Source organism: Emys orbicularis, chromosome 1 (assembly GCF_028017835.1).
Source record: "Emys orbicularis isolate rEmyOrb1 chromosome 1, rEmyOrb1.hap1, whole genome shotgun sequence".
NCBI lineage: Eukaryota > Metazoa > Chordata > Testudines > Emydidae > Emys > Emys orbicularis.
In genome coordinates, this window is record NC_088683.1 from 17,156,546 (window position 1) to 17,178,267 (window position 21,722).

Consider the following 21,722-nt stretch of genomic DNA (forward strand, 5'->3'; position numbering starts at 1 on the left):
CAAAATACCTCTCTGTTACTAACCATATGCCTTATACCTAACTACCTCTTCCCCCCAGTAACCCTCTCCCCACAAACCATCCGCCACCAGACACCCTTCCCTTAACAACTAAATACCTTCCAACATGGCCCTCCCCACAAGCCAAGCACCTCTCCCCCATCAAATCACATACCCCCCACAAGCCACATAACCTCCCCAATCTAACACTTCTCCCCCACACACTTCCCCCCAAAACACACCCTCCCCCCCAAACCACATATCCCCCTCCCCCCTCAAAATTCCCCTCCCCCATCAGATCACATAGCCCCACCTACCCTTCCCCAAATCCAACATTTCTCCCTCAAAAGCCCCTCCCCCCAAACAACCTTTGATTTACCCGTCCCCCTATCATCAAATCACATCTCCCCCCACAAACCACGCCACGCCCCCTTCAACTCATTTCCTTCCCCCTCCTCTCAACCATTTAACCCTCCCTCCATCTAGAAATGGCCCCTGCCCCTTTAAATTCCTGCTGGCGTGGGCGGGACTAACCGTTGTCCCGCTCACCCGCGGGGCCAATCCGTGCTGGGGGCGTCGGCCGCAGCCCCGCCGCTGCCTTGCCAGCCCCGCGGAGCGCGATGGCTGTGGCGGCGAGGAGCCTGGCGCTGGCCGGCCGGGCCTGGCCGCTGCGGCGCTGGTACCGCACGGAGCGGGGGGTGTACGGCTACAAGCCCCGCAAGGCGGAGAGCGCGGACGCCCCGGAGCCAAGCAGGGTTTGCGTGGGCGGCAGAGCAGGTGGGCGGGTCCCTCTGCCCCAGGCCCAGCGCGTGGGGTGCGTCTGTCTGTCCGGGGGGGTGGAGATCTGTCCGTCCGCCTGTGTGTCCCTGGCGGCGGGGGGCACTGCACTGTTCTAGTGGGGCGGCGGCCGGCTGTCCGTCCGTCCCTCTGTCCGTGCTAGGGTGACCAGACGTCAAATGTGGAAAATGGGGGGACTAATTGGTGCCTATATAAGAAAAAGCCCCAAATATCAGGGACTGTCCCTATAAAATCGGGACATCTGGTCACCCTAGTCTGTGCTGGGGTTGATTCACAGCCTCGTTTGTCTATCTGCCCCTGTTGTATTTTGGGGAGGGGCTGTCTGTCAGTCCTGGTTCTGGAGGATACATCTCTCTCCCCAGAGTGTGTGTGTGTGTGTTTCCTACCCTGAGACAGGATCCGCCTTTGCCCACCGCCTCCTGAGGAGCTGTTGCTTAGGGTCTGTCAGCACTGCAAAGTGAAGGTGTGATTGTGGCCCAGGGTGAGCATACCCCTGTTAGCTTTGACTTGGGGCTAGCACAGAGAACAACAGCAGTGTAGACGTGGCGCCACGGGCTTCAGCCCGGGCTAGCAACCTGAGTACATACCCAAGTTCTCTGGGGGCTTGCAGTCTGGAGGCACAGTTTAGGCGAGTAAAGACATGCTTGAAAGGTGTGGGTGTAGTGTCCCACTGCTTACCTGATGCCAGAGCCTTTCCCCTCTCCAGGAAAAAGTGCCAAGAAAGAGAGAGTGGGGAAGGTCTCTGGCAGGGGGGAGGCAGAAGGGAAAGGCATAGGCAGCTCCCTGCAGCTGGAGCCCTTCCCGGCTGCAGGGAAAATCTCCAGTAGCTGGGGGAGGAGTGTAGGAAAAGGCCCCACCAGCTCCCCACTAGTAGGGTTGCCAACCTCCCAGGATTGTCCTGGAATCCTGGGAGTTAAATATTAATCTTCAATTAAAGATTAATGTCATGTGATGAAACCTCCTGGAATACATCCAACCAAAAATGGGCAACCCTACCTGCTGTTGGAATCTTTCCACGATGTGGCAAGGAGCCTTTCTGTTCCCGGAGCCTTTCTGTTCCCAGAGCCTTTGTTTTCCACAGAGCCTTTGTTTTCCACAGTGGAAGGCTCTGGCATCAAGGAACTGCTAAAGCTTTTCCCCAGCTGTCTCCTCCCCTGCTTCCCTTTCTATGGGGAAAGGCTCTGATAGGACATTCAAAACCTTTTGGAAAATCAGGGTCTCAGAAAGTCCAGGGAAGCTGGGCTGACTAGTCAATGGCTTTGAAAAATCTTGGCTGCAGGCAGTCATGAATCATTGGCAGGCTTTACTGATCATCTAACTCAGGGGTGGCCAACCTGTGGCTCTGGAGCCACATGCGGCTCTTCAGAAGTTAATATGCGGCTCCTTGTATAGGTACCAACTCCAGGGCTGGAGCTACAGGTGCCAACTTTCCAATGTGCTGGGGGTGCTCACTGCTCACCCCCTGGATCTGCCACAGGCCCTACCCCCACTGCACCCCTTCCCGGCCTCTCCACTGATCCTGCAATTTCTGTTTAGAAATTGTCCTTGAACAGGCCACCATTTTCTTGGGTGTCCTTTTTTTTTTTTTTTTTAATTTATTTATTTATTCACTGACTAACTTGAGCATCTACTATTCAGTTTGCAGCTTGTTTACATGGGGAAAAAAGTGTGAAGGCAGCATTGTCTAATGCAGGGGTAGGCAACCTATGGCACGCGTGCCGAAGGTGGCACTCACACTGCCCGGATCCTGGCCACCGGTCCAGGGGGCTCTGCATTTTAATTTAATTTTAAATGAAGCTTCTTAAACATTTTAAAAACCTTATTTACTTTACATACAACGATAGTTTAGTTATATATTATAGACTTATAGAAAGAGACCTTCTAAAAATGTTAAAATGTATTACTGGCACGCGAAACCTTAAATTAGAGTGAATAAATAACACCTCGGCACACCACTTCTGAAAAGTTGCTTATCCCTGGTCTAATGATACGAGTAAGGAACGAGTGTGGCAGGGGCTGCATGGCCACATGGGGATGGGGGCAGATGTGCCTGACTGAATGGGAGACGCTAGGGGTCAGTCAGGGTCTGCATGCAGGAGGCTCCGCAACTTTCTAACAGTCCTTTCCCTACCCCCCACCCCACCCCACCCCACCAAAAAAACCCAGTTCCATACTTCTCCCACCCACACCCAACAACCCTCCAACTTAATTCCCAGGCTCCTTCCCTCTCCCTCAGCTCCTCTGTTACCTCTGACTCCCCCAAGCCTTTGCACTGCTTCTGAGGGGTGTGGGAAATATGTTTGAGTAATTCATTTAAACTACAGTACACAAAGTTCTGTATTAATTTGTCTAGTAAGGAATCTCTTGGTCAAAAAAAAAAATCCTGAATCTTTTTTCTTTTGTCTGTATTATTATAAACTTTATTGGTGACAATAAATTACCAAAAATAATTGAAACTGCCATGATTATATTGTGTTGTTTTGACAAATACAATATGCAGAATTTTAAAGTATTGTGTGCAGAATTTTTAATTTTGTGGTGCAGAATTCCCCCAGGAGTTATGCATGGAGTGACAATGGCATAGAGAATACACTTATAAAGTTTGTGGATGATACCAAGGTGCGAGGGTTGCAAGTGCTTTGTAGGATAGGATTAAAATTCAAAATGATTTGGATAAACTGGAGAAATGGTCTGAAGTAAATAGAATGAAATTCAATAAGGACAAGTGCAAAGTACTCCACTTAGGAAGGAATAATCAGTTGCACACATACAAAAGGGGAAATGACTGCCTAGGAAGGAGTACTGGGGAAAGGGATCTGGGAGTCCTAGTGAGCCACAAGCTAAATATGAGTCAACAGTGTTACACTGTTGCAAAAACGAACATCATTCTGGGATATATTAGCAGGAGTGTTTGTAAGCAAGACATGAGAAAAGAATAGGAGTACTTGTGGCACCTTAGAGACTAACAAATTTATTAGAGCATAAGCTTTCGTGGGCTACAGCCCACTTCTTCGGATGCATATAGAGTGAAACATATTGAGGAGATATATATATACACACACACAGAGAGCATGAACAGGTGGGAGTTGTCTTACCAACTCTGAGAGGCCAATTAAGTAAGAGAAAAAAACTTTTGAAGTGATAATCAAGATAGCTCAGTACAGACAGTTTGATAAGAAGTGTGAGAATACTTACAAGGGGGGATAGATTCAATGTTTGTAATGGCTCAGCCATTTCCAGTCCTTATTCAATCCTGAGTTGATCGTATTTAGTTTGCATATCAATTCCAGCTCAGCAGTCTCTCATTGGAGTCTGTTTTTGAAGTTTTTCTGTTGTAAGATAGCCACCCGCAGGTCTGCCATTGAATGACCAGACAGGTTAAAGTGTTCTCCCACTGGTTTTTGAGTATTATGATTCCTGATGTCAGATTTGTGTCCATTCATTCTTTTGCGTAGAGACTGTCCGGTATGGCAGAGGGGCATTGCTGGCACATGATGGCATATATCACATTGGTAGATGTGCAGGTGAACGAGCCCCTGATGGTATGGCTGATGTGATTAGGCACTGTGATGATGTCACTTGAATAGATATGTGGACAGAGTTGGCATCGGGCTTTAAAGACATGAGAAGTAATTCTTCTGCTCTACTCCACATTGATATGGCCTCAATTAGAGTATTGTGTCCAGTTCTGGGTGCCACATTTCAGAAAAGATGTGGAAAAATTGGAGAAAGTCCAGAGAAGGGCAACAAAAATGATTAAAGGTCTAGAAAACTTGACCTATGAGGAAAGATTGAAACTTTTTTTTTTTTTTGGTTCAGTCTGGAGAAGAAAAGACTGAGGGGGGACATAACAGTTTTCAAGTACATAAAATGTTGTTACAAGAAGGAGGGAGGTAAACTGTTCTCATTAATCTCTGAGAATAGGACAAGAAGCAATGTATTTAAATTGCAGCAAGGGAAGTTTAGGATGGACATCAGGAAAAACTTCCTAATTGTCAGAGTAGTTAAATATTGGAATAAATTGCCTAAGAGGTTGTGGAATCTCTGTCATTGGAGGTTTTTAAGGGCAGGTTAGACAGTCACCTGTCAGGGATGGTCTATAATACTTAGTCCTGCCATGAGTGCAGGGGACTGGACTAGACAACCTCTCGAGGTCTCTTCCAGTTCTATGATTGTAGGGCCTGTATTCTGACCACTAAACTGATGCTGTTAATAGGTTAGCAGTGCATGTGCTAAATTTGTTCTCTGTTTTCCCCTTTATATTTAGCTGATCATGGCCTTGCTCGTTTAGTAACGGCATACTGTGAACATGGCCACAAAGCTGCCAAAATTAACCCTTTGTTTGCTGGCCAAGCTGTGATGGACATGGTACCTGAAATTCGAGTGCTGACAGAAGTGCTTCAGGGACCTTTCAATACCACAGGTAAGTCTGCTTCCTGGTGCACAGCTGATTTGGGCTGTGTTTGGAATCTGTCAGACAAAGGAAATGGTTGAGCTTTTTCTTTTTCCTGTAGGATGAAAATGAGGTAATACTTCAACATTAGTATGGCAAACTGTCTTCATGGTTTTTGTTAAGGCTGAGGGATTTTAAGAGATACGGACAGCTATGGATAGCAAAGAGAAAGTTTTCAGTATCAATCACTGCTCAAGCTGTAGTAACACCTTTAACTGAGGGAGCCTTCTAGCTGGAAATGCTGATAAGGGCGTGGTCCTGTTTAGTTCAGAAATAACTCAAAATCCTCAGGCTACAATAGGCAGGAACTAAAAGCATAGATTAAAATCTCTGCAAACATGCAAAAATTTAGGTCCTGGTCAGAAATTTGTGCCTCAGACCACTTCTAACTATAATTATGGAAATTTAAGGTGGAAAAGACTTGGTCATCTATTGATCAGTGCAGGATTGTTTCCTGCAGCATTTTTTTTTTTTTCTGGTGCTCTAATCTGCCTTTAAGAGATGCAAACACTGAAACTTCTACCATGTCCTTCTGGAAGTTATTCCACAGCATCTCACTGCCTGGTAGGTGTTTTCTAATATGCATTCAAAATTATAAATATTCTCAATACAACACAGGAATTTATTGACGGGGCCATTGCACATTGGTCCTGTACTACCTAACAAAAGGCTAGCTGTAATGGAACATGTGGAAATGAGTGCTCCACTAGCTCTGCAGTTTCTGTTGCCTTAGGCATTCAGCATCATATCCACTTCTCACTAATAATTTAGTCAGTCCTTAAAATGTTCTTACCCTAAATGATTGCCTGTATGAAAGAGCCGGTTGGTGCATTGCTGTTTAGTGAGGCAGTTCTTGGGGAGGAAAAACATATTTTATCTTCTCTAAATATAAATTCTTCTATTATACCAGTCACTGTGGCAGCTGAATGCCCAGCTTATAACATTTCCTGAAACCTCATAATAACTCTTAGGTAACTCTGTAATTGTTAATGTAGCTTTCAGGTTACATATTAATAGTATACTGTGTTCAACTACATTATCAAGCACTACAGTAACAGAGCCACTGTGGTCCAGTGGCTAGGGCACTGGTGTGAAAATCAGAAGACCTGGCTTCTCTTCCTGGCTCTACCACTAACTCATTGTTACCTTGGATCACTCAGATTCTCTGTACACCTTGTTTTCCCCATCTGTGAAGTGGGTAGGTCTGTATTGCACTAGTGCTTGGGGGGGCCCCAATAATCCATTAGGGTCTCATTGGGCTAGATGCTATACAATACGTAGTAAAAAGACAACTCTGATTGAAAAAGCTTACAGTGATACATACCATTCTTTGGAAGGTGTCTATAGGACTTTCAAAGATGCATACCATTCTTTGGAAGTGCTATAGACATCTTTAGTGTATTTAACACTGTAGTGTTTTTGTAAAGATTCTTGAGAACTTTGCCTTCAAATGAAGAGTAGCTGGACAGGACACGAAATTGTGTTTTCAAATCATTACTCACATTGTTATTGAATAGATCATTTTTTTTTTTTTTTTTTGGTCATCCCAGGGCTCCTGAACATGGGAAAGGAAGAGGCTTCCTTAGAGGATGTGTTGACTTATCTTGACCATGTATATTGTGGACATATTTCTATAGAAACAAGTCAGCTGTCAAGCTTGGAGGAGAAAGAATGGTTTGCTAAAAGGTTTGAGCAATTAAAACAGGAGGCATTTACAACAGAAGAGAGAAAGCATTTGTCTAAAGTGATGCTAGAATCTCAGGTACACTGTATATCTTTATTATTTATATTACAGTAGTGCCTATGAGCCCCAGTCATGAACCAGGACCCATTGTGCTAGGCACTGTATAGGCCTTGCTGGAGCCCTAGGCATAACTAGCAGTATGAACCAAAAACTGTGAACCAGAATAGGCATGGCCTTGGCAGAACACTAGGTGTCTGCTAACCAAGGAAGCACATTCCTGACCAGGGAGGATGGTACAAAAACAGATTTCTCAGGTAACTACATAAACTCATTCTTAAGAAAAGATACAAGAGCACGCTGACACCTCATAAAGATGAGGAGGGGATAACGGGATGATGGATTAGGATGTCTTATTCAAATGAGCAGGTACAAGTATAAGGGTAACAACATCTGGAGAGTAATAAGTAACTTGTTTCCTTTAATGTATAAAAGGGGAAGTCATAGGAGAGGCATCTTTATACTAGTGTAGGGGACAGCAACCTGGTGTGCTGGTTGAACTGGTTCCTTGTCACAGGCATACGTGTGTTTAATGTACCCATAGTTCCTATGGCACACTAGGAACGTGCTTTGACAATAAACCTGGCCGAGCGCCTTCACCACCAAACCAAGCCTGTGGGCTTTATGAATAACATTGAGGTCTGCTGAATCAACACGTTGCACTGTTTGCTTGCAGCTGACACCAGAGCTCCAGGAACAGCAGTGCTTGCTGCATTAACAGTGCTGCAGTAACAGCAGCACTAACAACACACTACAAACACTAGGGGGAAAAACATCAACCCCTGCCCCCACCTTCCCCAAACAGACTCTACACGATAAGCTTACTGTCTAAATATACATGTGTTTGAGATGGGCAAGACCTGAGTTTTATCTGATGGATGCAGTGTAGAAACAAAATAATTCTAGTTGGAGGGAGTTGTTCACATTAACTACAGCAGCAATTCTTAAAAGAAAACTGCAGTGCTTTACTCTGTTAGTAGTTGATTGCATGGGAAACAGTGAGGTATTGCTCTCAAGGAGACGTCAGGCACATGTGCTGTTGTTCCAGTGTTCTGTGTTTCCCTTCCAGTTTCACCCTCCCTATCTGTCAGTTGTTCCCCTCATCATCAGCTTCTAGTCACAATCTCTCTCAACAGGGAATATTCTGGAAGAAAGCCCTTTATTATTTAGAGAGGAGGGTAGCTAAATGTGGGCATGATCAGGGTTCCGGTAGCGTTGCTCTGGCGAAATAGCTGGTTGGATAGTGCTGCCAAAGCGTTTGGCAAAGGAGCTCTTGTCTCATTCCCAGTGCGTTCTGTAAGGGGCAGTGAAAGGCTCCCTCCTGCGGCCCTGATAAAGTGCGTGGGCTGAGTGTTTTGGGGGACTCTAGCCAAATATTTCCATAATGTAAAATTTTGTGGTTTTTTTCATTTTACTTTTTCTCTTATTCATATAGTGGCACAAGAGTATTTATATGAAGATGTCCCTGCTTCTGGCTTTCATGTGGCCCAAATTTCTCTGTGCAAATGAGTGTTGTGTGCTTCGTTGCCTTTTTTTTTTTTTTTAATTATTATTATTATTTTTTAAAATGCAGTTGACAGGCTTATTTCCCTCAGTGGCTGTTTCATTAAGGAAGTTAGTAATCTAGGGTTTTTCCTGACCCTACTGAAATCAATTGCAAATTTTCCTTTGGCTTCAGTAGTACCAGGATTGCCCTCAGGGTCTAGAGAAGATTGTATAGGAAATGTTGCTCCTGCTGCACCTTTGTGTGTATGTTTTGAAATTCAAGGCTGCTGAGTATTGGCTAACTACAAACAAATACCAGCCGGCCAGACTCTGAGGCTGTTGCTCAATTAAACCTTCTCAATTACAGTTTTAGGACACGTCTACACTATGTCGCTCAGGGTGTGTGTGTGTGACATAAATTGCACTGGCATAAGTGGTAGTGCACGCAGCGCTATGTTGGCAGGAGGGCTTCTCCCACTGACATAGCAAGCGCCGCTTGTTAGGGGTGATTTAATTATGTCTATGGGAGAGCTCTCTCCCATTGGCATAGAGCAGCTACACTTGAGATCGTACAGTGGCGCAGCTACATTGGTACAGCTGTGCCACTGTAAGATCTCTAGTATAGACATAGCCTATATCTGGGTAAGGAATGGTGTCCCTAGCCTCTGTTTGTCAGAGGGTGGAGATGGATGGCAGGAGAGAGATCACTTGATCATTGCCGGTTAGGTTCACTCCCTCTAGGGCACCTGGCATTGGCCACTGTCGGCAGACAGGATGCTGGGTTGGATGGACCTGTGGTCTGACCCAGTATGGCCATTTTCATGTTCTTATTTTCAGTCCATAGTTGTAAACACTGCAGGAATTTTTTACACTTTAAGGTTTCTCAAAAAATTTGTTGCACAAAACTAGTGAGGGGAAAAACTAGACATAGAACTGAGTGTCTTTTTCTCTTCCTTTCCATCTCAACAGTACTTGTGCCTGAGCACCCAGGGCCACGTATAATACTAATCAAAATAATATATTGCACATTGGATCAGAGGCTCTTAAGGCTAACGAATGCTAACGAACTTGGCTTCCTAATGCCCCTGTGAAATAACTTTGTTAGTAACACCATTTTCAGATTGAACAAGTTAACTCTCTGTGCCACCCTTCACATTGTGTCATGTTCTTCCTACATCTCCTGACGCATGTACGTGTTTGGGAGGTAAGGGGGGAAGGAATGCGTGATCTCACATCCTAACATAAAACTAGACACTGGCTGATCTCTCATTTGATCTCAGTCATAGCCTCTTGTACTAGATTGGGTGTGGGTAGGTGAGAAAGGTCTGCTGAGGCGAGCTGGGGTTTTGTCCGGGTTTTGTCCAGTTTTTATACGCTGCATAGAATTGTGTAACTGGTGCTTTTATAGGAAGTCCAATATTGTGTTCAATGACTTGTAGTCATACTCTGTTGTTTCTATCAGGAGTTTGACCGCTTCTTGGCCACCAAGTTTGCCACAGTGAAACGATACAGTGGTGAAGGAGCAGAGAGCATGATGGGTTTTTTCCATGAGTTGTTAAAGATGTGTGTGTACACTGGGGTGACAGACATCATTCTTGGAATGCCTCATCGAGGAAGGCTTAATCTCCTCACTGGGCTGCTTCAATTTCCACCTGAGGTAAGGGACAGATTGTCTCACTAGCGGTGGCTTGCTGTTTACTCAGATTTTGGTGTAATAAGTTTATTTGACAAGAAAATATCTCATTGCCAGCGCTTGAGTACAAGTGATAGGTCAATTTATGTGAGCGCATACTTCTTCCTGCCATGGATTCTGCAGATCTCCCTGTGAAAATGCTTAGAGAATTGCAAGAAAAGGGCTTAAATGGCAAGGTCCAAAGGGTTATATGACTTCACCCAAAGTGTGTGACTTAAAACAAAACAAACAAAAACATCTCCAAAATTTGTAACATAAATACAAATGTGCATTGTGTAACTAATCTTATTTCTATGCAGCTGATGTTCCGTAAAATGCGTGGCTTAAGTGAGTTTCCAGAGAATTCGCCAGCGATTGGGGATGTCCTGTCCCACCTGACATCCTCTGTAGATCTAGACTTTGGTTCGCACCGCCCTCTGCATGTCACCATGTTGCCTAATCCATCACATCTAGAAGCAATTAATCCGGTGGCTGTTGGCAAAACACGCGGAAGGCAACAGTCTCTTCTTGATGGAGATTACTCGCTAGACAGTGCCGCGCAAGCTGGAGACAAAGTCATCTGCCTACAGGTACTTGGAGAGCTCAGTAACAAATTTTCCCAAATGAGAGTATGAAAGATGATACTTGGTGTAAAGTTTGTAAATCAGAGGAAAGGCGAAGAGCTAGGTTTATTCACTGTTAGAAAAAAGGAGATCTCCAGGTGACAACGCAGCTGGCATAGTTTTTAAGAATCCCAGTTTTAAGATTTCCAAGCCAATGATATCTATCTGGACTTTTTTGTTGTTGTTGAAAGCTGCACACATCTGTTTCCCCTAACAGCCATTTTGCCATTTTTGCAGTTTAAACTGTCATGCTCACCCATTGTTTCTAATCAGGGTGATTAGAGCTTGAACTAGAACCAAGCAGGAACCTTCAGTCTCCCAGCCTCTGAAAACATGTCCTTGGAGGAAAAATGAACAACAAACACTGCAGTGTGTATTATCCATTGGAGTATGTGGTCGTGGTGAGGGAGGTGTCTCAGCACTGTACTGTCCAGGTAAATCTTTCCTGGCTACCAAAAGGGGTTCTCTCTCCTTCAGAACTGCATTGAAATTGTGAAAAACCCTCACAGTTGTTGGAGATTTTTTCCCTCCATTCTGTTGAGTCCACAACTGAGAACTCCGCTCTTAGACTTTTAGAAACTAGGAGTAAATAGGGAACTGGGGAAGAACTGTTTCATGCCTAGAGCAATGAACATGGAGGACATTAGTGGGGAAATAATTGGAATTAAAGAAATGCCTCAGTTTGCTTCTGGAGAGGGAGATTGATGGACTGTTGGAAAGAGAGGTTAAGATAATGCAAAAAAGTCACTGTTGGGACTGGATGGCCTCATTCATGTTTCCAACAAAACAGTGCAGCTTTTTGCATTTGCTGAACTTTTTTTTCTTTGTTTGTTTTTAAACAGGAGACTTACTTGCATTTTATTTGTTTGGTAAAACATGCCCCTGAGCTTACTAGCTCGTTCCTCCCCTTGCATTAGCTAGTGATCTCCCTGGTGTGAAGCTCAGGTTCCAAATTGAACTGTGTAACACATCTATTTATTTTTTCCTTGTCCATTCTGCAAAACTGGCAACACTGTATGGTGCTCTAGTGGATTGATGAAAATTGCACTTTTCCACCTGGAGTTTAGAGAGGATATGGAAAACTGTCTTGTTTGTGTGGCCTTTTTGTGATACCTCTTCTTGTGGAGACAGTGAGGGAAGTGATCTCATAAACTTAAACAGGTGTAACTCTTTCCCCTCCTGCAAAACACAGATGTTCAGGGAGCAACCAGGCCCTGTTTGTTTTTTCGTGTTTCCTGTTAAACTAGTATTGGTCTCAGATCTTCTACCCACTTCTGTGCAACACAAGCCAACTCCCATGTGGGGGATTGCTGTCAGGCTTAGTATAGCTTTGTTATATTGATGATCATGTGGTGTTTTTAATAGGGGTTTGGGTCAGGCACTAAAAATAAAGAGAACATAGGACTACAGTGGTTATTGGTTGGGGGCACTCAGCCAGTCAAGAGGGAGAAAATAGGTATAAAGCTCTTCTTCTTTCAGAGTCTCGGTCTTAGAGCCTCACTTCAGGCTTTTTGTTGCACAGCTCCCTGCAAGTTATTTCCTCTTCCCAGTGATGAGTGTAGAAAGTCTCAAGGCTGGCTTGCTCTAGTTCTCTTTGCTCACTTACTTTTGGCTAGGGACAGTAGTATTGGCATGGGAGCTGGCAGCTGGCTCCTTCTCTCTGTTTTATGACTGGTTATAGATGGTGAAAGGGAAGCAGTACAGCTAAAATGGCAGTGAGACTAACAGTGAACCCAGTTCTCCAGATCTTCCTTCACAACATTTCTGGATGAAGTTCTATATCCCAGGATTGTAAAAAGGGTCCATTTGGGAGCTAAACATCTGTAAATATCCTCAGTACTTCTCCATCTCTTATGCCTGAGTTATCAGTTTTTTACCTCTCATTCCTTGACTCCCTCTTTCATTGACACATTCTGTTTAAAGTCCATAAATATGGCCTCCTGATATGTGTTTCATTCCAATATCATCATACAGACCATTTCTCATGAGTGGGATAAGCCTGGTGACATACCATTAGACTGCTGAGGTAACCTATAATATTCTCTTTGAAATATGATTATAAATGGCAGGGGGAATTTCTGTCCATAGTGCAAGACTATAAAATACTATTATTGCTAGCATGGTTTCAGCTGTAGTCTGGACAGGTCATAAAGCACCTGGCATGAACCAGTACAGGAAATGAGAACTGATCTAGATGGGCCACATTTCTGCTCTGGTGTGGGAATTTGTTTTGAGTCATGCTGGGCTTTTAGATATGTATGGCCAAAAACTGGCATTTATATGTGTTGATTTAAGCGTCTTGGGCCCGTGGCTTGTGTGTCTTGCAGCTTCCACCCATTTACTTTTTTTGTTTGTTTTAAAGCTCTTTAAAGGATTTACTTTTCCTGTAGTTGTAACTTCTGGCCAGGAATGCAGGGAAGTCACCTCTAGTTAAGCTTAGAGAAAGAGCATTTCCTAAGAATTTCAACATATGTTATGGAGGTGTGAGTTTTTGTTTGTGTGTTTTTGGTTTTTTTGTTAAACCAACTTTTATCTTCAGCTCTTACTCTCCCAAGATCTCAGCATAGCTGCATTCTAACTTCAAGATAATTTCAGAAATTCTGTCCAAACCACAAGTGTGAGGAAAGGAAAAGACTCCAGCATCTGGAGCAGTTTTGAAATAGTTATCAATTTTGTAAGAAGGGGGAGGGAAAATATTGCATAATCTTTTTCCATTCTATGATCAAGCCTCTCTGAACTCGCCATTCACTGTAGTGGAAAAGATCAAACTTCTGCAAGTTCTTGGATAATGGAACTCTAATCGTGTGCATGACTTCAGTTTTTAATGATTCCTACTGTCTGGCCCATTGACCTATCTCTCTGTAATCATCGCTCACTGACTGAGACTTAAGAATTGCCCATCTCTTTTCCTCAGTTACCCTTCAGTAACTTCTGAAGGGGGTGAAATTAAGGCTCGGACTATTATTGAAGACTGAGCTGATAAATAAGCAGTAGTGGCCTCCTAATCAGGCATTGTTTAGAAACTAGTGACCAGCCAGAGTAGTTGTGGACCATAAGCAAGCCCAACCAAAGGAAACGTCTGACCTGCAGGACATTGTGTTTGTTTTCAACCTTGGAAATATTCTTAAGTTACAACATCCCCCCCCCCCCCCCCCCCAAAAAAAAAATTGTGACTCAAAAGTTGCCATTGATACAATAATCTTGACATTTCTCTAACTATTGTGAGCTAGTGGTGTGAGCACAGGTCTGAGAGCCAGACCTGCCCTTGACTCCTCTCTCCTTGAGCAAGGCACCTGTGGTCTGACTTTCAGTAGCACTGCGCACCTGCCGTTTCTTTTACTGTGGATTTCTCAGCATCTCTGAAAATCAGGCCATTAGCCTCTCTGTGCCTCAGGTTCCCCTTCCCCAAAGTAGGGGTTGTGCCTGTTGTGAAGATTTAATTAGCTGTGGTGATTTTAATTAGAAGAGGACTTCTATGACAGTGGTAGGTCATGGGAAAGAGATTTCAGTCCATCAGTTTTTAAATCCTAATTACAGAGATTAAAACATCAGCCAACAGTATTTTATTTTTTTCTCCCTCAAATGTAATATGGAGGTTGCCAGAAAAATCCTTTACTACATTGCTGGGTCATCTATATAAACAAACTTATTTCTCCAGGAGTTGTTTTACGGAAACAACTAGGTCTAGCCTGTTCGTGTCAAGGTATTTTAAAGGACATCCTAGATTTGAGAAGCATATGAGACATAATACATTCTTCCTCGCCCCCCCCCCCAAAACAAACAAACAAAAAACCCCTTCCTCTGCAAACCCAGTAAATTCCAGGAGGACTCAAATGCCATGGGCAGAATTGAAAGGGATGCTCACATCTGATACCAGTGAGGTTGTTTCTTGTCTATCCCCTTAGATTTTGCCAACAGATTCCATTACCCAGCTCCATCCATCTCTTTTATACAAATAAAACCTTCCCTATCCTTAGCCCCATGTCACACATGCCCTAATAGTTTATTTACCACTAGGCACCCTCCTGCCTTCTAATTTTCCCCTTTTTCTTTGGGGGGTGGGGGGAATGGCCAAAGTAACTTCCCATGGAAGCGTCTCTGATTCCCTTCCATAGCCTAATCTCCTTGACACCCACAATGTGCACTTTCTTCTTCCCTCCTTCTGAATAAAATGACCACTGTGTAATGAAACCTTCACTAAAGCTTTGTCTACACTAGCACTTTTGTTGGCACAACTTTTTTGTCGGTCAGAGGTGTGACAAAACACACCCGACTGATATAAGTGTCACCGACAAAAGCGTCGGTGTGGACAGCGCTATGGCAGCGGGAGACGCTCTTCCGCCGCCCATTGGGGGTGGCTTAATTATGCCGGTGGGAGAGCTCTCTCCTGCCGGCATAGAGCGGCTACACAGGAGACTTTGCTGCAGTACAGCTGTAAGGTCCATAGCAGAGACATAGCCTAAGGGGCCTACCTTCAGTAGAGACAGGAAGGATGGACCAGTGGTTAGGACATGAGCCTGGGGCTCAGGAGACCCAGATTGAATTTTCTATTCTGCTACAGACTTCCTGTGTGACCTTGGGCAAGTCACTGTCTTTCTGTGCTTCAGTTTTACAGATGGGGGAATAATAGCATTTCCTTAGCTCACAGTGGTGTTGAGGCATTCAAGATTCCAAGGCAATCAGATACTATAGTAAGAGGGTGGGGCATATAAAATACCGTAAATTAGAGAACAGGCAGCCTCATGCCTTACATGACCCTTTGACGTGGTTTCCAATATAATCTGGATCCCCTTATTAAAATGTCGTCTAGTTGAAGCCTGGCCTGTGGTAGAATTCACCCTTTCTCTGGATACTTCTGAACCATCCCTGCCAGTGACAACTTATTTCAGAGGCTCATCAAAATGCTTCAGAAGAGCAAGTCCTTTGCCTTTGGAGTGCACCAGATAGCACCAAGTATCCGGTGTTTAAAAACAAATAATCCTTGAGGAATGATCTCTTACAGTGTCGCTCATTCCCTTCCTGTCCATTTCCAATTACAGAAGCTGAACAGTTTTCTCTTCGATCAATGTGCTCTGGAGTTCTCAGATACAAAGTATAAATTTAACACCAAAATACACATAAGAGAAGTTATGCCATTGGAGGAATTCTGCGCAAAAAATTAAATTCTGTGCACAATATTTTAAAACTGTGCATATTTTATTTGTCAAAATAACACAATATAATGATGCTCCCACTGGCAGCTTCAGGCAACTTGGGCTCCCGCTGGCAGCCCTGGGCGGGTGGGGGGAATCACAAATTCTGTGTGGAACATTAATTCTGTGCAAATTCTGCATTGTGCAGTGGCACAGAATTTCAGCAGGAGTTAAGTTTGCTTGCAAAGTGGAGTTGCTGCTTTCCTTGGTTGTAGAGGAGGGAGCACTCTGCTTTTCGTACTCCTGGTGCACAGATTAGAGGCCTTTTCTGTGGCAATAATTCAGAGTCAAAGCTTTCTGTGGAAGACCCTTGTTAAAATATTAGCATCAAAATCCTTGAGTATAACTTGGTTCAATCAACCTTTAGTTAAGATTATTAAGCAATTTGCTGGTGCACTGAGTGAATGTTTGTCGTGAGTTTCACTATATTATTTTCTGTTTTCTTGTACCTTAAGTGGACTGGAAGACCCAAGAAGCTTTTTCTTCAGTAGAATGAAATGTCATGGCTGGAGGCTAGCTGTTTACTGAGGGGGGCAGATTTAAGTAGAAAGAGGGCATGAGACTTAAATTCTCAAATATCAAATGTCCTGTAACCTTGTGTGCTGGGTTCTGAGGAGCCTTTTTCAGTGACACACTCTGAAGGTCTTAGGAGGATACCAGAGCATTGGCCGACAAGCCTTTTCAGTTGCTTTAGTGTGTTTACTGGAATGAAGCTGGTGCTATTGAGTGGGACCATGCAAAATGGAGGCTTTTGGAGAGAAGCAAAACAGCTGGAGCGAGAAGTGAAATCCTTTCCGAGATGCCAGAAACTTGCCACGGTTCATTTCTAAATACGCAGAGGGAGCGTCATGGTCAGGGGTGGAAATGGGACTGAACGCTGAGGGTCTCTCTTGTAATGAGTAATCCTGCTTATCTGTGGTGCCTGCTTGTAAAGGCGAACTGAGAAGTTTTATTAGAACTATTTAAAATCCGGCGGTTTCATGTCACCAGGGCTTCACATGCGCATTCTCTTCAATTGTGTTGTGGCTGGGTTTGTATCTACAGAGTATCAATTGAGTCCTGAGACACTGAACCCTGAATCTGAAGGTAAGACCCTCACCTGGTTTTACCTAGCAGCTTCATAAAGCTTCTAATATTTAATGATTTTGACTAGAGAGAGGCTTTAATAGAACCTCAGTCTGAATCACCCTGAACTCTGGGGAAGTTTGGATTCAAGCTCTGCAACTAAAGTCAGTATCTAGTTTCAGTGCAGACCCATAATTGAGCCCAGTGTCTTCAACTTTTTCAAAAACCTGGGCTGTTTGTAACTTTTTTAATAAATAAGTTTCTTCAAATATGTTTTTAATTGTATTTTTTTAGGATCTTCAGTAGCTCTCAATCCCTTTTAAAAACCTTTTTATCTTCTAAATACTTCACTTATGTTTGTTTTCATCCCTTTTTTTATCCTTTCTTCGTATCTCTATCCTCTGCCGCTATTTACTGAAGTGTAGACAGACAGAAGCCATTTATACTTGGGCCTGCAATATTTAATTTTTGGGGGCGGGGCAGTGTATCATATGGTGACTGGCTTATTTTTGTTCACTGATCTTTTACTGAAAATCTATTGCAGACTACTGACTGTCACTGTTACACTTGACCCACCATGTTAGGTTATAATGCGCTGTGTAATAGTAAAGTCTATATTAAGAGATTATAGGTTTGCTCCAAGCAGATAAGAGTTCAGCCAGTATATGCACAGTTGCTGGCCGTGACTTTCATTGGAGTTAAAAGATTATATAAAATCTATCAAATTAGCATGGGAGTGAGTGGCTGGTATTAATAGGGCTAGATGATCACTCTAAAAGATCTTGTGTAATGGATTTTTTTCTCATTGTGACACCTCTTTCAGCAGTGGCTACTAACAAATCCTTTTCTGTCTCCGTCTATAATTTAGGTTCATGGTGATGCTGCTTTCTCTGGTCAAGGGATTGTTCCTGAAACGTTGACACTCTCTAATCTCCCACATTTCAGAGTTGGTGGAAGCATCCATTTGATTGTTAATAATCAGCTGGGTTACACCACTCCTCCAGACCGAGGAAGATCGTCGCTATACTGTAGCGATATTGGTATGTGTAAAAGGGTCACCAGACAAGTGGTTATGTAACCTGTGTAAAATAAATTTAAACTCCATTGTGAATGTCAAGTACAACTTCCTCTTTTGGTTTTCACAACTAGTGTTCATGTGTCCCCGGGAATCTTTTTCCACACTAATGATGAATTAGGTAAATTGGACTTGTTAATAGAATACACTTTGCTAATAATATTCTAAACACACAAAATTTTCATGTACTTCATGACAAATATTTAATAGAGAAAATTTACGTAGTATTTTTACAGAATGCTACAGAATGTTTACGAGGCTATTGTGAAGTTTTATCAGTAACAAACTTTAAATTTGACAAGTGTTTCAAGTATGTTTTGTGATGCAGTATGAAACTTTATTGCTGATTCATTGAATTCAACAAACTTTTTTTTTTTTTTTAAACACAGTGGGTCTCTGAAGCATTGACTTACCAAGGTTCTACTGTATGACTGTATCTTGGTTGTGATTGTAGTGTAACTGGTGGACTTGTGTGTTGAAAGAAGTGGTTGAAATATGAGGTTGATGCCACTACTAGAATAAGGTCAACAAAGGGTCTCTTTCTCTGATTTATCTTTGTTCACAAATCTGCTTTGATTAGCTAGATAGTATATGCTTTATCCTTCCCAAGTATGTAGATGTAATTATATCCCCTACAACTAAAAACATATTAATGTCTTGGGCGTTTCACAGTAAATCTTTGTTTCACGGCTTTAGCAAACCAGATGTTATAGGGTGGACCCATGATAACTGATAGGGAAAGCAAATTGCATTCCATTTTCTCCCTGCATTGGTTTTGTGGCTCACATCTCTAGATTTCCTTTCCCTGTTGTGTATTGGTTGTGACATGGTTTATTATCCATTTGTGTCCCTGGAGGGTGATCAGGTCAGAGAACTGTGGTATTCTATGTGGAGAGGAAAAAAATTCATCAGACGGGCCAGGGAAATAGCTGGAGCATGCTAACTTTCCTGGAACATATAAAAGGAAGTACAAGCCAATATCTGGGAACTAGGTGATTTGCTGCCTAGACAGTCTAGTTGCCACATAGAGGGAAGGGAACTCTAATGTGAGCTTGGGGGTTTCTTCTGCTTATTTGAAAAGACTTTAATTCTGACAAACCTGTCCGGGGTCTGCTGGGAGCAACCTAGCATGAGTGGATTAGGGGAAGGACTGCTTCTGACCAAGGAAATGTTGTATAGATTTCAGATAAACCCTGCTTCAGGTTGAAAACTGTATTTTGTTTCTCTTCTGGAGCAAGATGCAACCAGAAGACTGCCAGCCTGTGAGGGCTTTAGTTTCCATCCAGAATGAGAGGATCCAGGGACTGTTAGAAACTTTATTTCACTCTGGAACCATACTGTGGACCCATCTGCACACATGCACAGGGTCGAGGCAATTGTAACAACCAAAAAAGACTCTTCTCCCTGCTCACATTGACAGGATCTCGCTGGATTTTTTTGGCCTCTCTTGGATGCACTGAGCAGAGATCACATGTTGGGTTCCAGTAAGCATATCCCATGTGCTCATTCGCTTGTGATTGCAAAAGGTAGGGAGCACTTTGTTAGATCTCGCCCTGAGTTTGACTCATAAATCCATATTTTGAATTTCTATTCAGGTAAGATAGTTGGGTGTGCAGTTATCCATGTGAATGGTGACGATGCTGAAGAAGTCATCAGAGCGACGCGATTAGCTGTTGAATACCAGCGCCGCTTCCGCAGGGATGTGATTGTAGACTTGCTGTGCTACAGACAATGGGGCCACAATGAACTCGATGAGCCATTCTTCACAAACCCCAGCATGTATAAAATCATCAGGTAGGTTAATGCTAGCAAAGGAAGGTATATAACTCGTGCTTAAACCAGCTTCAGTAATGATCAGTTTATCCTCAGTTGTAACAGAAGCTCTATATGAAATTTAAGGTCCTTGTTTACACGAGCACATTCTATCCTGCTGTTGGCAATGGTGCACCTGTGTTCACAGCAGGGTAAGTACTAGTATGGACATGGCTGTGCTCTTTGGAGCACACTGTCAAGACATCTTGCATATTAAAGAGAAACTGGGCATTACTGATGATGGTGTTAGTGCTTGAATATGCAGTTTGATGCCCCTTTAAGAACAAGTTAATATATTCCATTTGCATTTTAAAACTTCCCAATAGCTATTGGTTTGCCCTTTGCTCATGAGCATCTATGGGGTTCAGAACACAGACAACTGGTTGGGGAGGGTTTGCAGATCAGGGCTGATGGCCATTGGCAGAGCTCTGTGTGGAAAGCTTGCACAATGCCTGCTTAAGCTGGTTCCTGCCAGTTCAGCTAGATCCTCTCTTTTATATGAGCACTAAAACTTACCCTAATTTTATCCCCACTCCAAAAAAGAATGTTTTTTTCAAAATGTGCTAGCCAGTATAGTCTGGCACTTCAGATGGAGTGTGCATGCAATGTTCACATTGATGGAAGAGAATACTTAGATTCCTTGTCTTAGCTCAATTTGCTTTAAGTTTATCATTATTAGGGTGCGACTCTGATTGCGAGTCTTTCTTTTTGACCATCGCTGCTAGTTACAGATGCTTCTCCAATAATAAACAATATAGCACACATTGTCCTGGAGAATTTCTCTCTCTTACTTTTTGGAAGGCCTCCATCTGAATGATTGTAACCCAGCAGATCATTCACTCCAGTTCTTGGAATGAGTTTATACTGCCATCTGGCAGGAACAGGGTTGTATTTCCTTGTTACTGCAGTGATGGCACAGTGTACATGTGTGGGGTTTGACTTCCTCCCTGACAGATCCCGTAAGAGTATCCCAGACATGTATGCAGAGCGTCTAATAGCCAGTGGGCTCATGACTGAGGATGAGGTATTGGAGATAAAGACTTCATATTACTCCAAGCTGAATGATCATCTAGCCAACATGATGATGTATAGCCCCCCTTCAACCAACCTGCAAGCTCACTGGAGTGGCATGGTGGAACCCTCTGCTAGGATCACCATTTGGGATACAGGCCTGCCTGTGCCACTCCTGCAATTCATCGGCATCAAGTCTGTGGAGGTGCCTGAAGAGCTCCAGATGCACAGTCATCTTTTGAGGACGCATGTACAGGTCTGTAAGGCTTAATGATGTTCAACTTCTTATTCCATAGCTCAAAAAAAAAAAAAAAAATAGACCTGTTACAGGAGAAATCTGACACCACAAAGCATGCCACTAAAGAAAAAGTCTTCTTGTAAAAGAAATAATTTTTCCATGATGAGGCTGATTTGAGCTTTGCAAGGATTGAACCACTTTCTGTGTGTGTGAGAAATACAGGGTAATCTCCCCAAAATTATAGTACTTATTTTTTATTGCTAGACTAAAGGAAAAGGCATTCAACAAACTTGGCTTAGGTCTTTTTAAAACATTCTTAAATGCAATAAAAACTTATCTTATGGGAGACTGTCTCAGGGATTGGTAAAGGAATATAGAGTCTATTACCTAGGTCCCCAGTATAAATGTGCACCAGGTTGTTGATTACTAATGTTTGATGGCTAGTAAGTTGCCTGTTTGAAATTATTTTGTTGTTAACCCAGTTCTAAGCGAATGCATCCACATAACAAAATTATTGGCATTGGTTGGCCCTTGATAGGGAGTCTTAGAGAGGCCAAGAG

General features: G+C 43.2%; 1 protein-coding gene across 1 annotated transcript in view; it reads left to right on the top strand.

Moving 5' to 3' along the window:
• The first annotated feature begins 617 nt into the window (after positions 1–617).
• DHTKD1 (dehydrogenase E1 and transketolase domain containing 1) overlaps positions 618–21,722 on the top strand; it is a 40,121-nt gene continuing 19,016 nt past the window's right edge. The window contains exons 1-8 of the mRNA XM_065397519.1: positions 618–774; positions 5,063–5,218; positions 6,799–7,010; positions 9,937–10,131; positions 10,467–10,736; positions 17,895–18,066; positions 19,697–19,895; positions 20,868–21,180. Of these exons, the coding sequence (XP_065253591.1) occupies positions 618–774; positions 5,063–5,218; positions 6,799–7,010; positions 9,937–10,131; positions 10,467–10,736; positions 17,895–18,066; positions 19,697–19,895; positions 20,868–21,180 (1,674 nt within the window). The remainder of the gene's footprint in view (positions 775–5,062; positions 5,219–6,798; positions 7,011–9,936; positions 10,132–10,466; positions 10,737–17,894; positions 18,067–19,696; positions 19,896–20,867; positions 21,181–21,722) is intronic.